At 32.2% G+C, this 16,324-nt stretch overlaps 1 protein-coding gene across 1 annotated transcript in view; it reads left to right on the top strand.

Annotated features, from left to right (window-relative positions):
• Window positions 1-15,996, top strand: part of ABCD2 (ATP binding cassette subfamily D member 2) — a 62,613-nt gene extending 46,617 nt beyond the window's left edge. Inside the window, exons 9-10 of the mRNA XM_012782433.3 lie at window positions 750-875; window positions 10,665-15,996. Of these exons, the coding sequence (XP_012637887.1) occupies window positions 750-875; window positions 10,665-10,884 (346 nt within the window). The 3' untranslated portion in view covers window positions 10,885-15,996. The remainder of the gene's footprint in view (window positions 1-749; window positions 876-10,664) is intronic.
• Window positions 15,997-16,324: the final 328 nt, after the last annotated feature.

A 16,324-nucleotide genomic window follows, 5' to 3' on the forward strand; every position in this document is an offset into this window, starting at 1 on the left:
TTGAAGAAGAAAGGGAAAGGAAAAAGAAGCATAAGAGCAGGGGGTGAGATGAAAGCGAGGAGAGATAAACCAAAAGAAACATGGCAAGTGATAGGGTGCCTTGATAACAAACACTCACTACCTAAGTAAAAAATGAGCTAGAAAAAAAATTGTTGAGTATGACCAGAAAAATATTTACCAAATTTTCCCCCTAAGAATTTGATTCTAGAGCATGGTTCTAATATTACGAGATTAAATGCCTGCCCTAAATTTGTAAGATTAGGCACATTCACTCTTGCCGAGTATTCTAGCAATGAAATTCCATTAGTAATGCTTAGGTATTCACATTGCTGATAAAATAATCTTCTCATTAAATCTTTGTTAACAGGGCTGTGGCTTATTTGATAATTAGCTACTGTTAATGTATTTTTCATGTACCTAGTCAGACCCTTGTCACCAGAAATGAACCTGCCTTCTGCAGGAAATTGCACTTAGTGACCTGCCTCATCTTTATGATTCATTCATCTGCATAACAATAAAGGTAATTGGATTCTAAACAAGCATTAGAAAAATCTATTTATATATAAATATACTGATATTCTAGTCCAAAGAGTGAGATAACTACTTTTTTGCTTCATCGTTTAGGGCCTTTAATAATATATTCTCTTTTGCTCCCTTAAAGTTATTAACATTGGAACTCGTGTTGTCCAAAATAATTTATAGGTCAAATAGGAAAATCATTAATTTATTTGTGTCTGTTTTTCTAAAAGACCAAAATATGCATTGCTGGATGAATGTACCAGTGCTGTCAGCATTGATGTTGAAGGAAAGATATTTCAGGCTGCAAAAGGGGCTGGGATTTCCTTACTGTCTATAACGCACAGGCCTTCTCTTTGGTAAGTATTTCCAATGCTAATTTGTGGGAGACTGTTTTTCCTTAAGTTTCTTAAAGAATAACTTTGCTAAACTTTTTACAATAGAGCAGAAGGTATTCCACTTATTTTCTACCTGTATTTCCCTTAAGGTACACACTAGTTGTTTAGATATTCCCAACCTAATATCATAAGTTTAATGTGTTATTTGGAAATTATCATCACTTTCCAATAATTCTGAAAAGATGTAGAAAAATCCAGTAATTTATTTGAACTGAAAATATTTATTATAATCCCACAACATGTACTGGGAATGAATACACTTACATATTTTTATGCCTTTTTTTTTTTAGGCCTTTCTTTAAAACATAGGAAAATAAAATCTAAAGGAAAAATATACCACAACTTGATATTCACCCAAATAATTAAGCAGAGAAAACACAAGGGAAAAAAGCTTATATTTGTTTTGTTTTAAGGAAAAATTAAATAAATTTTTTTTAGAACAAAATCTCACAAAACCTAATGGGACCTTTAAAAAATGTGGATACTATTTTTACAATCCCCCTACTTTTCCCTTGATTCATTATCATAATAGTAGTTGAGCACTTATTCTGTACCAGGCATATTTTATTTAAGCCTCACAATGAGCCTGTGGAATACAGGTAATCTTCATCTTACAGATGAAGAAATTGAGAACTAGAAAATTCATAAAAATAACATGTGATGACACACTCTGTACTGCAGCACACTGCTCTACTTACTATAAGGAATTCAAAATATATTTCATGCATTAAAAGTGTATTATATTTTCCCCATACCAACAAATGAGTAATTGTTGATTGTAAAAATTAAAATTGATACTAGTGTCTTAAGGGATAAAGAATTACATAAGCTTATTAAATTAGTTGATTCTTAGGTAGAATTATAGTTGTGTAATTATTGCTTTGCTATGCTTTATCCTATTTGTGAAAGAAGTCTGCAGATTGTTTCCAATGAGTCTCAGTTAAAATAGCAGTTTCTTTTAAATTCCTTTAGGACACACCCAGAATATTATCTAAGCTCACACTATAGAACACACCTTTAAATCTCAGGACATGAAACACGTACACAGTTTGTTCCTCCCACATAGAAATCAAAATGTTGTAGGACCAGAGTGATGAGCCAAACCATGATCATACACTGAAGGTGGAACTTGACCAAGACATGAAGGACCACATTCTCAATGTGCTCCTGGCTGTGGATCCAAGGCTAAGAAAGCCCAAGAAAAGCTGAGAATGAAATAAACAAAATGAATTTTTACCATTATTTCTCTTTCTCATTGTATGACCATCCTTCTTTTGTTTTTCATTAGCTTGGTTTTATCTCTGTTACTTTAATAGCAGATTTTTTCTACATGTTTCCCTTTTGACATAGAAATACATTGCTTTCAAGTTAATTTTGGTAAGCTTGCATCTGGAGGAAGGTCACATTTTTAGAAAGATCAAGAATCTAGAAGTATGTATATGGAAAAGATCATTAATCTCTGTTATATGTTATCAAATATGTGAACTTAAACCTTCAGCTTGACAGTGATTTTACTCGGTTAGCCATAGTTTAGCTTCTCATTTTACAGAATGTTAAAAATATCCAATCAAAAGGAAATGGGACCCAAATGTCCATCAATTGATGAATAGAGAAACAAAATGTGTAATACCATATAATGGAATATTATTCAGACCTTAAATGAAGTACTGATGCATACTACAACTTGATGAACTTTGAAGTAATTTTTTTGAAAAAGCTTAACTTTTATATGATTTTTTAAATTGACAGATATAATTATGTATATTTATGTACAACATAATATTTTAAAGTATATATACACTGTGGAATAATTAAATCTAGCTAATTAACAAATGCATTACCTCACACAGCTATTGTTATTTTTTGTGGTAAGAACACTTAACATCCACAATCTTTGCATTTTTCAAAAATACAATATTCAATATATCATCATTAACTGTAGTCACTATGTTGTTCAATAGATCTCCTGAACTTATTCCTCCTAACTGTAATTATATTAATATATCCCTTGACCTACATTTCCCCACCCCTCCCTTCCCTCCTAACTACCCAGCCTCTGATAACTACTATTCTCCTCTCCATTTCTATAAGATCAACATTTTTAGATTCCACATATGAGTGAGATTGTGCAGTATTTGTCTTTCTGTGCCTAGCTTATTTCATTTAATGATATGTTCTCCAAGTTCATCCACATTGTTGCAAATGGAAGAATTTCATTCTTTCTTTTGGTGACTATATAATAATATTCCATTGTGTCTATGTACCACAATGTCTTTATCCATTCATCCACTGATGGTCACTTAGGTTGATTCTATATCTTGGCTATTGCAAGTATTGCTGCAATAAACATGGGAGTGCAGATATCTCTTTGACATATTGATTTAATTTTATTTGGATATATAGCCAGTAATGAGAGTGCTGGATCATATGGTGGTTATATTTTTAATGTTTTGAGGAACCTCCTTACTGTTTTCCATAATAGTTGTACTAATTTACATTCCTACCAACAAGTGCATAAGGGTTCCTTTTTCTTCATCTCCTCACCAACACTCGTTATTCTTTGTCTTTTTGATAGCCATTCTAAAGGAGTGAAGTTTTGATTTGCATTTGTGGTTTTGATTTGCATTTGCCTGGTGATTAGTGATGTTGAGCATTTTTTCATAAAACTGTTGGTCATTTGTGTGTCTTCTTTGGAGATATGTCTTTTCAGGTCTTTTGCCTGCTTTTCAATCAGGTTATTTATTTTCTTGTTCTTGAGTTGTTTGCAATCCTTCCATATTTTGGATGTAAACCCTGTATCAGATGTATAGTTTACAAATATTTTCTTCCATTCTGTGGGTTGTCTCTTCACTCTGTTGATTTTTTCCTTTGCTGGGCAAAAGCTTTTTAGTTTGATGTAATCACATTTGGTTTTTTTTTTTTTTTTTTTTTTTTTTTTTTGAGACAGAGTCTCACTTTGTTGCCCAGGCTAGAGTGAGTGCCGTGGCGTCAGCCTGGCTCACAGCAACCTCAATCTCCGGGGCTCAGCGATCCTACTGCCTCAGCCTCCCAAGTAGCTGGGACTACAGGCATGCGCCACCATGCCCGGCTAATTTTTTGTATATATATTTTTAGTTGGTCAATTAATTTATTTCTATTTTTGGTAGAGATGGGGTCTCGCTCAGGCTGGTTTCGAACTCCTGACCTTGAGCGATCCGCCCGCCTCGGCCTCCCAAAGTGCTAGGATTACAGGCGTGAGCCACCGCGCCCGGCCTGGTTTTTTTTTTTTGCTTTTGTTGCCTATGCTTTTGTTGTCATGTCTAAAAATTCATTGACCAGACCAATGTCATGAAGCTCTTCCTGTATGTATTCTTCTCATAATTTCATAGTTTTAGATCTTACAGTTAAATGTTTAATCCATTTTGGGTTGATTTTTGTATATTGATATTTTGTACATTTTTGTATATCTCTCTTTGGCATGAGAGATAAGGGTCTAATCTCATTCTTTGGCATGTGGATATCCAGTTTTAGCAACACCATTTATTGAAGGGACTGTCCTTTCCCTGTTGTGTATCCTTGGTACCTTTGTCAAAAACAGTTAGCTGCAAACATGTGGATTTATTTCTAGGCTCTTTATTCTGTTCCATTGGTCTATATGTCTGTTTTATGGCAGTACCATTTTATTTGGGTTTCTATAGCTTTGTATTATATTATATTTTGAAATCAGATAGTGTGATGGCTCCAGCTTTCTTCTTTTTATTCAAAATTGTTTTGGCTATTTGGGATCTCCAATAGTTCCATACAAATTTTAGAATTATTTTTTCTATTTCTGTGAAGAATGCCATTGGTATTTTCATACTATGGATTGCATTGAATCTATGAATTGCTTTGAGTAGTATGGTCATTTTAATAATATTATTATTTCAGTCTACAAACACAGGGTATCTTTCCATTTACATGTGTCTTCAATTTTTTTTTATCAATATGCTATAGTCTTCAATGTAGAGATCTTTCACCTCTTTAGTTAAATTTATTCCTAAGTATTTTTGTAGCTATTGTAAATGGGATTGTATTCTTGATTTCTTTTTCAGGTAGGTCACTATAAATGTACAGAAATGCTACTAATTTTTATATGTTTATTTTGTATTCTGCAAATTTATTGAAGTCATTTTTAGATCTAACAACTTTTTGGTGGAATCTTGAGGGTTTCCTATATGTAAGATCATGCTATCTACAAATGAGGACAATGTAACATCTTCCTTTCCAATATGAATATTTTTCATTTCTTTTTCTTACCTAATTACTTAGGCTAGGACTTCTAGTAGTATGTTGAATAAAAGTAGCAAAAGTAGGCATCCTTATCTTGTTCCAGATGTTAGAAGAAAAGATTGTAACTTTTCCCCATTCAATATGATGTTAGCTGTGGGTTTGTCATATATGGCCTTTTTTGTGTTGAGGTGCATTCCTTCTATACCTAATTTGTTGAGAGTTTTTATTATGAAGGGATGTTGAATTTTGTCAAATGCTTTTTCTGTATCTATTGCAATGATCATATTGATTTTGTCCCTCCTTCTGTTAATGTGATGTATTATATTTATTGATTTCCATGTGTTGAACAATCTTGCATCTCTGGAATAAATTCCACTTGATCATGATGAATGATCTTTTTAATGTGCTGATGAATTCATTTTACTAGTATTTTGTTGAGGGTTTTTGCATCTATATTTATCAGGTATATTGGCTTATAATTTCCTCCCTCCCCCTCCTTCTCCTTCTTTTTCTGTTCTTGTTGTGTTCTTGTCTGGTTTCCTATAAGAGTAATGCTGGCCTTGTGAAATACATTTGGGACTATTCCCTCCTCTTCGATGTTTTGTAATAGTTTGCAGGTGGTATTATTAATAGTTCTTTAAATGTTTGATAGAATTAGGCAGTTAAGCCGTTAGATCCTGGGCCTTTCTTTGATGGGAGTCCTTTTATTACTGATTCGATATTCTTACTCATTATTAATCTGTTCAGATTTTCTATTTCTTCATAATTTAGTGTTGATAGGTTATATGTGTTCAAGAATTGATCCATTTTTTCTAATTTATCCAATTTGTCAGCATATAATTATTCATAATAGTCTCTTATGATTCTTTGTATTTCTATGGTATAAATATTAATGTCCCATTTTTCAACTCTGATTTTATTTATTTGTGTCATCTCTCTTTTTTTCTTAGTCTAGCTAAACATTTGTCAATTTTGATTATTCTTTCAAAAAGTTAACTCTTCCTTTTGTTAATCTTTTATATTGTTTTTTCAGTCTGTTTCATTTATTTCTGCTGTGATCTTTATTTTTCCTTCCTTCTATTAATTTTGGGTTGAGTTTGTTCTTGTTTTCTACTATCTTGAGCTATAACATTAGGTTATTTGAGATCTTTCTTGTTTTTTTATGTAAGCATTCATTGGTATAAATTTTCCTCTTAGAACTACTTTCACTATGTTCCATAGGTTTTGATATGTTGTTTCTATTTTCATTTGTTTCAATACATTGAAAAAATTTTTTCTTAACTTTTTTATTGATCCATTGATTATTCAGAAGCATATTGTTTAATTTCCATGTATTTTTAAATTCCCAAAGTTCCTTTTGTTATTGATTTCTAGGTTTATACCATTGTGGCCATAAAAGACACTTGATTGTTTCTTCTTCTATCTGTCTTATTTTATTCTTTAAGACTTGTTTCATGGATTAATATATGATCTATCCTGGAGAATGTTCCATGTATGGCAAAGAATGTGTATTATGCAACTGTTAGATGGAATATTTTGTAAATATCTGTTAGATCCAAGCTAGAGTGCAGTTTAAATCAGTGTTTTTTGATTTTCTGTTTGGATAATCTCTCCATTGCTTGAAGTCCTGTACTATTTTTGTATTGCAGTCCATCTCTCCCATTGGATCTATTACTATTTGCTTTATATTTGTAGGTACTCCAATGTTGGGTTTATATATTTATATATATTTACAATTGTTACATCCTCTTGATTAATTGACTCCTATATCAATATATAATGTCTTTTTTGGTTCTTTTTACAGCTTTTTACATAAAGTCTATTTTATCTGATATAAGTATAGCTACTCCTGCTCTCTTTGGGTTTCCAAAAATATTCCATGGAATATTTTTTCCATCTCTTTGTTTTCAGTCTATGTTTTTCTTGTGGATGAAGTAGTCTCTTACAGGCAGCAAATAGTGAAGTCTTGTTTATTTTTATCCATTCTGCTACTCTGTATTTTAATTGGAGAATTTAACTTATTTACATTCCAGGTAATTATTGTTAGGTGAGGAATTACTGCTACCAGTTTGTTAATTATTTTCTAATTGTTTTTTAGATCCGTTCTTCCCCCATTACTATATTTCTTTACGGTTAAATGATTTTTTTAAGTAATATGGTTTGATTTATTTTTAGTATATCCTCCATAGGTTTTTGCTTTGTAGTTACCATGAAGCTTACAAAAAAATTCATGACAAATTATTTTAAACTGATAAAAACTTAACTGATCACAAAAAAGCATAATTTCTTCACTTTAACTCCATACCATCTCACATTTTTATGTCACAATTTACATATTTTTATATTGCATATCCCTTAACAAATTATTATAGCTATTATTTTTAATAGTTTTGTCTTTTAGCCTTCATACTAAACATACAGAAGATTTACACACCACCATTACATTATTAGAGTATTTTGAATTTTACTGTGTACTTACTGTTATCAGTGGGTTTTATACTTTCAGACTGTTTTCATGTTACTCATTGGTATACTTTTCTTTCAGATTGAAGAGCTACCATTAGTACTTCTTGTAAGACAGGTCTGGTGGTGATGAACTCCCTCGGCTTTTGTTTGCCAGGGAAAGTATTTATGTATCCTTCATTTCTGAAGGACAGCTTTGTTAGGTAGTATTCTTGGTTTGTGTTTTTTTTTTTCCCCTCAGCACTTTGAATATATCACCCCACTCATCTGTTCTGCGAGGTTTTTGCTGAGAAGTCTCCTGCTAGGCACATTGGAACTCTCTTATTTGATTGTGTATTTGATTCTTTTCTCTTGATCCTTTCATCATTGTCTTTGATCTTTGACAGTTTGATTATAATATGTTATGGAGTAGTCTATTTGTATTGAATCTGTTTGGAGACTTTGGACCTTCCTGTACCTGAATATTTATATTTTTTCTCCAGATTTGGAAAGTTTTTTTATTATTTCTTTGAAAAAATAAACTTTTTTGCCTTCATCTTTTTCTACTCCCTTTGGAGTGTCAATGACTCATACATTCAATATTTTGGTGCTGTCCCATAATTCCCATAAGCTTTCTTCATTCCTTTTCATTCTTTTTTCTTTTTCCCCTCTGACTGTGTATTTTCTAATAACCTGTCTTCAAGTTCACAGGTTTTTCTTGTCCTTGATCAGTTCTTGTATTGATGTTCTCTATTGCATTTTTCATTGTTCATTGTATTTTTCAGCTCCAGGATTTCTGTTTGATTGGTTTTTTTATTATTATTATTCCAGTCTCTGTTGAATTTCTCTAATACATTTCTAAATTGTTTCTCTGTATTTTATTGAAGTTCCCTGAGCTTACTTAAAATAGGTATTTTGAATTCTTTGCCAGGCACTTAATACATCTCCATCTCTTTAGGTCCAGTCACTGGCACCTTATTTTGTCCATTTGGTATTGTCATGCTTTTCCGATTGTTCTTGATCTCTGTGGTTGTGTGTCAATATCTGTGCATTGAAGAAATAGGAAATGATTCCAGTTTTCACAGTCTGACTTTGTCTAGAAATGTCCTTCAGTGGCAAGACCATCTAGAAATTCTAGGCAGGTCACCTGCTGTGGTACCTTAGCTAGCGACTACTGCAGCCATTGCAGCACTAGGGGTGCTCTAAGCCTAAGATCACTGTGGATGAGACAGCGGCAGGTTGTAATTTCTTCACTGCTGATGCTGGCACAGTGCTGAGGTGGAATCCAAGGTCCCCCCCCCCCCATCACTGAGTCCTGCCTGTCAATGTGTTTTATTTGGAGCTCAAGACTGCTATAGTTGGCTGGTAGTGATGCAGGCCAGAATTTGAGTTTTTCTCACAGGGGCTACAGGTTCCCATATGGCACCATGGTGGGTCTAGAGGCTCAGTCTGCATGTACCAGCCTGGAGTCAGGGGCTGTGGGAGTCTACTTGGTGTTGGATTTTTATTGTGGCCAACCTAATATTGTAGTCCAATGCAAAATCCTGTGCTTATTTCCCTCTCTTTTCCCCAAGCATACAGTATTTCTCTCTGCACTATGCTTCTGAGGTTGGGGGAGAGGTGATGAGGATACAATGTGAAACTGTCTTTTGTACCCTTTTCAATACTTCCTTTCTTCTTATTATTATGCTATAACCAGGTACCATGATCCCTCATCTGGTTTCCTTAGCTCTTGCAAAAGTATTTTTCATGTGGATAGCTGTCCACATCGTTGTTTATGCAGTGGGATGATCACTGTAGAGCCCTATTCCACCACTCTCTCTTCCTTGAAGTCATTTTGATAAATGAAAGAAGCCAGTCACAAAAAGCCACATATTATATGATATTATGTATACGAAATATCCAGAATAGAGAAATTCATACAGGCAGAAAGGATATTAGTGGTTGGGAGGGGCTGGGCAGAAGGGGAAATGGAGAGAAACTGCTGATGGGTACCAGGTTTCTTTTAGGAGAGAAATGGTTTTCTGGAATTAGACAGTGGTGATGGTTGCATGAATTTGTGAACTATACTAAAAATCACTGAATTTTACACTTTAAGGGATGAATTTATGGCATGTGAATTCTATCTCAATTTTTTAAAAAGAAGTTAGAAGCTACTTGAAAAAGGCCCACTAATTATGGTATATAATGAGAGACGAGAGCTTTAAAGGAAGGGAGAAGTGAGAAAAACTGTAAGGGAAAGGCAGAAAACCCAAAGATATATAAGAATATGGCCCAATTCAGCAAAGTGACAAAATACAGCTGCCTTAGCCATGTGGGACCAGTTCTTCAAGCTTTACTCTCTCTACACATCCCCCATAAATCCCAGAGAATGGTAACTTATGTCTGCCTTTAGGACAAGATGGATTATCTATCATCTCATCAAATATTGTATGTCGAGGAAGTTCCTAATTATAAAACTGAGCCACAAGAAAAGAAATTAAATTATATGAAGACATTGAAATATCTTTAAAAGACATCTATCAAAGAGTTCATTTTTTAAAAAATATTTTTAAACTTTACTTAAGGAGACATTTTTACTTATGCAGGAAAACTCATTCCCAAAGAATGGTGTATTAATGAATTGCTATTGTATTTACTTCTTTTTTTTTTTTTTTTTAGTTTTTTTCTCTATGACCTTTGTAATTTTTACTTTCTTTCCTTGGTTTACTTTTCCTTACTCCCATTCTAAGTATGCTTTACTATTTATTAAGCAGTCATATTAAGCAATGAGGATAAATTAAATACATGAAATGGTATGCCTTCCTTTGCAATTCATATACATTGCAAATATGAAATAAACTTAATATAATCAATAATAATTTTCTAGAGATTAGATTAATGACTTTTGAGTTTAAAAATACCACCATATTTCACTTCTGAGGTATCCTTGAAAATCAAATGTAGAATAGGCACCTTACTTAAAATTCTCCTTTGAATATCAATTTGAATGATAAACCTACAACTAAAATGACTTTCAAAAATTATGGCTAATAATATTATTTCATTTTAATTATGCAGGAAATACCACACTCATTTATTACAGTTTGATGGTGAAGGAGGTTGGCGCTTTGAACAATTGGATACTGCTATCCGTTTGACATTGAGTGAAGAAAAACAAAAGCTAGAATCTCAGCTAGCTGGAATTCCCAAAATGCAGCAGAGACTCAATGAACTATGTAAAATTTTGGGAGAAGACTCAGTGCTGAAAACAATCAAAAATGAAGATGAAACATCCTAATTTGTTTTGATATGTTTTAAAAGTTAATTTTTCGGTAAAGGCTCAGAGACACTCTGTAATACTGTATGCAAGTATGTTAAGCTAAGCACAATGAGGAAAAAAGTCAGCAAGGAATGTTTTATAATATTTTAGCATCCAGGAAGTATATGATCTGACTTTTCAGAAGAAAATAAACAAGTGCATTATGTAAGATTAGTCATTATGGCTTATATACTAATTCCTAGTGAAGGCCTAATTCACCTGTAAAACAGGATTTTCTAGGTGAATTCATGATGAATATCAGATTTACTATGTATATGTGATGTGTTTGAAGTCCTTAACAAACATGGGTGATATCTCAGAAATGAAACAACTTAAGAGTGGCATGTGGGTTGATATCAGGTGCATAAAATTAGAACTTTGAGTAACATTTAGTCCATTTATAGTTGATACTAGGTTTAATAGTTAGAATTCATGTTGATCATTACTAGCGGCCAACTAAACCTGTATGCAGAATAGCTGACAGTTTGATAAATAATTCCAACATTAAAAAATTCTTTTAATGACAGTGGTTGAAACAAAAAAGCATGGCTATATATGTATAAAATGCCATATTTTTAAATTTTAGACTTTGAGCATCTTAATGAGGGCACATAACAAATTAATTTTAATAAGAATCTTACATATTTGTTAATAAGCCCTTTCATTTTCAAAAGAGAATTGCCAACACAGAAAAGGAGTATCCAAAAGTTGTTTGTCTCAGCCTGTTGCTTTACTTGGCAGCATTATCTATTGTAACTTCTGTTCAGAAATGCTGAGCTTGTTTTTGTGCCCAAAGGAGGAGTCCACATTTTAAAAAATGCAGTGATATAATAGAATATAGTGATTCTGAAAATCACAGTAATAATAACATACATTGCAATTCCACTTTATGTAATCATTTAAAATCCCCATTTGCATCATTTCATTTTAACCCTTTGAACGCGCTTGCTTTTTTCTCATGATCCACTCGACATTATCCACACTCGACATTCGAGTGCAAGGGTTAATGCTTGCAGCAATGTTTTGAGATACATATTATTTTTCTTACTTTGCTTCTGAGAAAATTGACATTCAGACTTGCCCTAATTATGCAATGTATTTAGGGACAGATTCACCCTGGTTCAGTGCTGTTTCCACTATTATTCTTTAAATCTAACTGGGTTAGAATATCAATACAAGTTAGATGAGATGTTGAAAAAAAAATAAATTTGGTAATGCTAGTGTTGCTGTTAATTTGGTTATTATTTACAAGAAATGAAAATTAAGTACAAAATAGAAAAGGCATTGGTCTGTGGTTTCAAATGAGCCAAGGAAGTTAGCAAATCTTTCAGTGACTATGCAGTCTTAGTATCAGTGTACGTCTAAGATATCAGCATCAGAAGGGCAATTAATTATGTTTTTGATAAATTTAATATTTATTGAGCATAATGAGAAATAATCTGTATAGACCAGTCATATGAAATAGATCTTATCTATTTGTGTGCCCTGGAAATGGAAGTACAAAAGCGGGGACTGAAACTTTAATCTCTTCCTGCCCATGCCACCTTGCTGATAGACTAGAAAAAAATCAGAATGATCAGTTGTTAGGGGTTTAGGATTTTATTTGCATATTTAGACATAGCCATAAAAGACACTAAGTCAGTGATTCTTGCTTTTTCAAGCAATAGAGTACATAGAAGTCATTCATAATAGTTGATGTAGAACATCATAACATTTCCACAATTTTAATTCTTGCCATGACAACTAGGACATTTGAATTATCAATAAATGTAACCATCGTATATGAAGGAATGTAATATAAGAAAATAATCAGCACATCTGTCCAAGTGTTTCTGTTAGTATCATTAGCTACTCATTTATTCATTTGTCAGTTACTAATACTTCTTATTAGAAAAGTGAGGCAGGAATTAAAGGTTTAATAAAATCATGGAATCCAAGCTTAAACTCGCTAAAAAATTTCCATTAATCTGAACTTCTATGTTAGCAGTTATCCAGTTTATACTGTTATAAGGGGAAAAGTATGAGGCAAGTTTATTAGTAAGTTATCTTTTAAAGGTGTAAGAAGAAGATGAAAAGTCTTCATGTGAAACGTGCATAATTTTTATGGCTTAATTTTCATAGTTTCAAAAATAAAATATTTGGGACCTGATACTTTGTGTTTTGAAACTTTGAAAAGAATGCTAAAACAAAGACTATATTTGTAATGAGCCATTATTTAATGTCTTACCAATGAGCTGAAGTAAAAAAGATTCATTATTTATAATGTGCAGGATCCAAGGATGTTAATATTCTCTCTTAAAAACTATACACACTGAAATTTAAATGTTAACTTTCTAAGATGAACATGTTTTCCATGAGCTTTTCATCCCTATTTATTTTCTCATTCACTTTTTTTCCCCCTGACCAATACCCTCTATCTTAGAGAGGAAAAAAAATACCTGTGATTTGAATTTGTATTTACATATCATTAAAATGTTTCCAAAATGATCCAGTGCATATACCATATTTACTATTCTTATAGTTATATTTCATGAAAAAAAATTCAAAAGATTGAGAAAACTAAATAGCCATCTTTGAATATAGCAAGGAATAGATGAGGAAAGGAAAAAGAAAGAATATTTCAATTTTGAAACTGCTTTTTCATGTTATCTATTTGCCCAAACTTTTAACTTCTTACTTTTTGTCAAAAAAGTTATATATTTTATGAAGTTTGATTTTTAAATGTGCACTTTTGAGAGTAACTATTAAACTTGGAAAATAAGCTGCATTCTATGAAAATGCTGTGTTGTATTTCTACAGCATGTGGTGTTATGCCAAACTTGAATCTAAAATTAGCATCTGTTCTTGTTAACAGGATCCCTCTGGAATAATCTCAAGAAGAAACTCAACCCAAGTTTACATTTGCTTACAATGGGAATGGTTTTCTCTTGATAGTAATTTGTTTTTGTCTCTAATTTTGGTCTGTCAGGAAAGGTATAAATGAACATGTTAGTTTATTTGAAACACTGGTTCCAAGTATAATTTTGCATTTGGCAATAGGCATAGTCTTTTACAATCTGTTTGGGATTGTAGTTTTTTTTGATTCTATGAGCCTAGAAAAAAATCTGTTACACATTGGAACCTAAATTCAGAGAATGTTACTTCTGAGATGTGCATAAAGTGGTCAAGGTTATTAAATCATCAATTAAAAGAGATGCCTTTCATATAATTACTTTATGGGCAAAAATGATCCTCATTTAGCAATATAAAGTACTTTCACATAACCTAGGGTATTTGCAGTTCTGCTGACATACATTTGGATATGTCAAATATGTTTTGGAGTTGTACTTTTAATGTTTGACTTATGAGAGCTTTTAGGTGGATGTATAAAATATTTTTATTAAAAACAAATCCCTTCTTCATTATTGGTGCCTTTCCTGATTACCAAGTACACAGCTACTTTAACATTTTATATTGTGAAATTTTCAAAACCAGTTGCCTATTTATAAGCTGGAGTTGTAGTAATTAAAGTGAATGAGAAAAATGTCCTTAATGGTAAAAATCACTATGTAGCTAAATGAGAATGTGGCTGTGTGCGAATACAATATAATATAGTGTCCATCCAGTGTGCAGGTACTTAAGCTCATCATTCCTTGTGAATTCCTAATCATCATGAAAAAGCCTTGATTAATCAAATGAATTACAAATTATTCCAGTGGTAGAAAATACCCTTTTTCTGTATTTTAAATGACTGTTGTAGGTGTCTACATAAACCTCAGTTACAAATTGTATTGGGCACAACCTTGTGTAGTACTATGCACAATAGTCACCAAATAGTTGTTTAAATATTAATTTTTAAATTTTTTTTGTTAATGAAACACATTTATTAAGTACCTTCCATGCCAGGCACTATGCTACATTCTAGTAATAAATAAAATATGCTCCCTCTCCCAAGAATCTTATGGCCATTGAAAATTAGAAAAATGAGCCCCCCCCCCCAAATCAGGAAAAAAAGTCAATAGCTACATTTTTTTTTTACCAAGTAGGCACAAAGCATTGCATATGCATTGACTCATTAAATCTTCACAGAATTGTAATTTAATAAAAGAAGAAAGTTAAGACAGAAAAGTTAAATAATTCATTTAGCCTCACACAGCACCTAAGCTGTAAAGCTGAAATTTGAAACCAGCAATATTTGATTACAAAGCCTATGCAACTCCACATCACCTTTTTTTTTCATTAGTTTAGGCCATTTTTATGCTTACTATTTTTAACTGAAGTATTAAGTATAGTTTTTACTGACTCAAGGTTTCTGGTTAACCAAATGGATGCATTTTTCATCTAAAAAGGGAGTTTATATGACACATTATATTTTTTCATTGTTTTCATTATAAATTATGGGTGTTGTCCTATGGGAGGGGGAGAACACAAGGCAAATTTTCAATGTTTTGAAGAAAAAATGTCAAAACTTATCATTATTCATTCATTCAGTTAGTACTTATTGACTCCTCAAGGTACCAGTTACTGTGCCAGGGATTGAGAGATGAACAAGACAGACCTGGTCTCAGCCCTCATGCAACATTTTAGTACAACAGTATTAAATAATTACATGCCTCTTACATATTGTGGTTCCATATAAGTGGCAAACTTGTTTTGTAGTTATCTTTTCAGCTCTCGTAGTCCCTGAGACCACTCCGTTGCAACCCATAAGCAAATAGGCACATTCTGACAGTAAGATTCCCTTGGTTATATGCTTTTAAGGCCCTCACAATCCTCATGCCTTCCAACCTGGACAATCATAAGGTGCAATAAAACCAGTTTGTAGGACGGTATCATCTTTCACCAGTAGATGGTCCCATATATTTAGTATGTTGTCTTGAAATCTGAGACACATTAGCTTCTCAAGTTTAAATCATGTGAAATGAGCCAGTTTTAAACATTCAAAAGTATGTCTCTCGTGTTGTCACAAAATACAGATAGCTCTGGCAGCAGAGTTCTAAAAAGCAAAAGAAAAATCAATAATTATAAAATTTAATAAATAAGACTTTCAAAGTTAAACACATTTAAAATTACATAGTCTATTTCAGTACTTGTGACCCAGGAGAGACAATAACGAGATTAAGTATTCACTTTATGTGTTTTTATGTGATTTAATATCTAAAAAAATAGATTATATAGCAATGAAGCAATGAAATATTGTTAAACGCTAAACAATATTGACTTGGCTAATTGTTTAATTATAGTTAATCCATATAAAATAGGGGAAACCTTATATATCAAATATGTTTAATTTCTATATAATGAATATTTTAAACTTAATAATTAAAATTGGGACTGGACATTTGCAAATATATAAAACTGAAAACTGGACATTTGCAAATATATAAAACTTATATATTTGCAAATATATAAAACTGTTTTATATATATATTTGCAGTCT

The sequence above is a fragment of the Microcebus murinus genome, chromosome 10, assembly GCF_040939455.1.
Source record: "Microcebus murinus isolate Inina chromosome 10, M.murinus_Inina_mat1.0, whole genome shotgun sequence".
Classification (NCBI taxonomy): Eukaryota; Metazoa; Chordata; class Mammalia; order Primates; family Cheirogaleidae; genus Microcebus; species Microcebus murinus.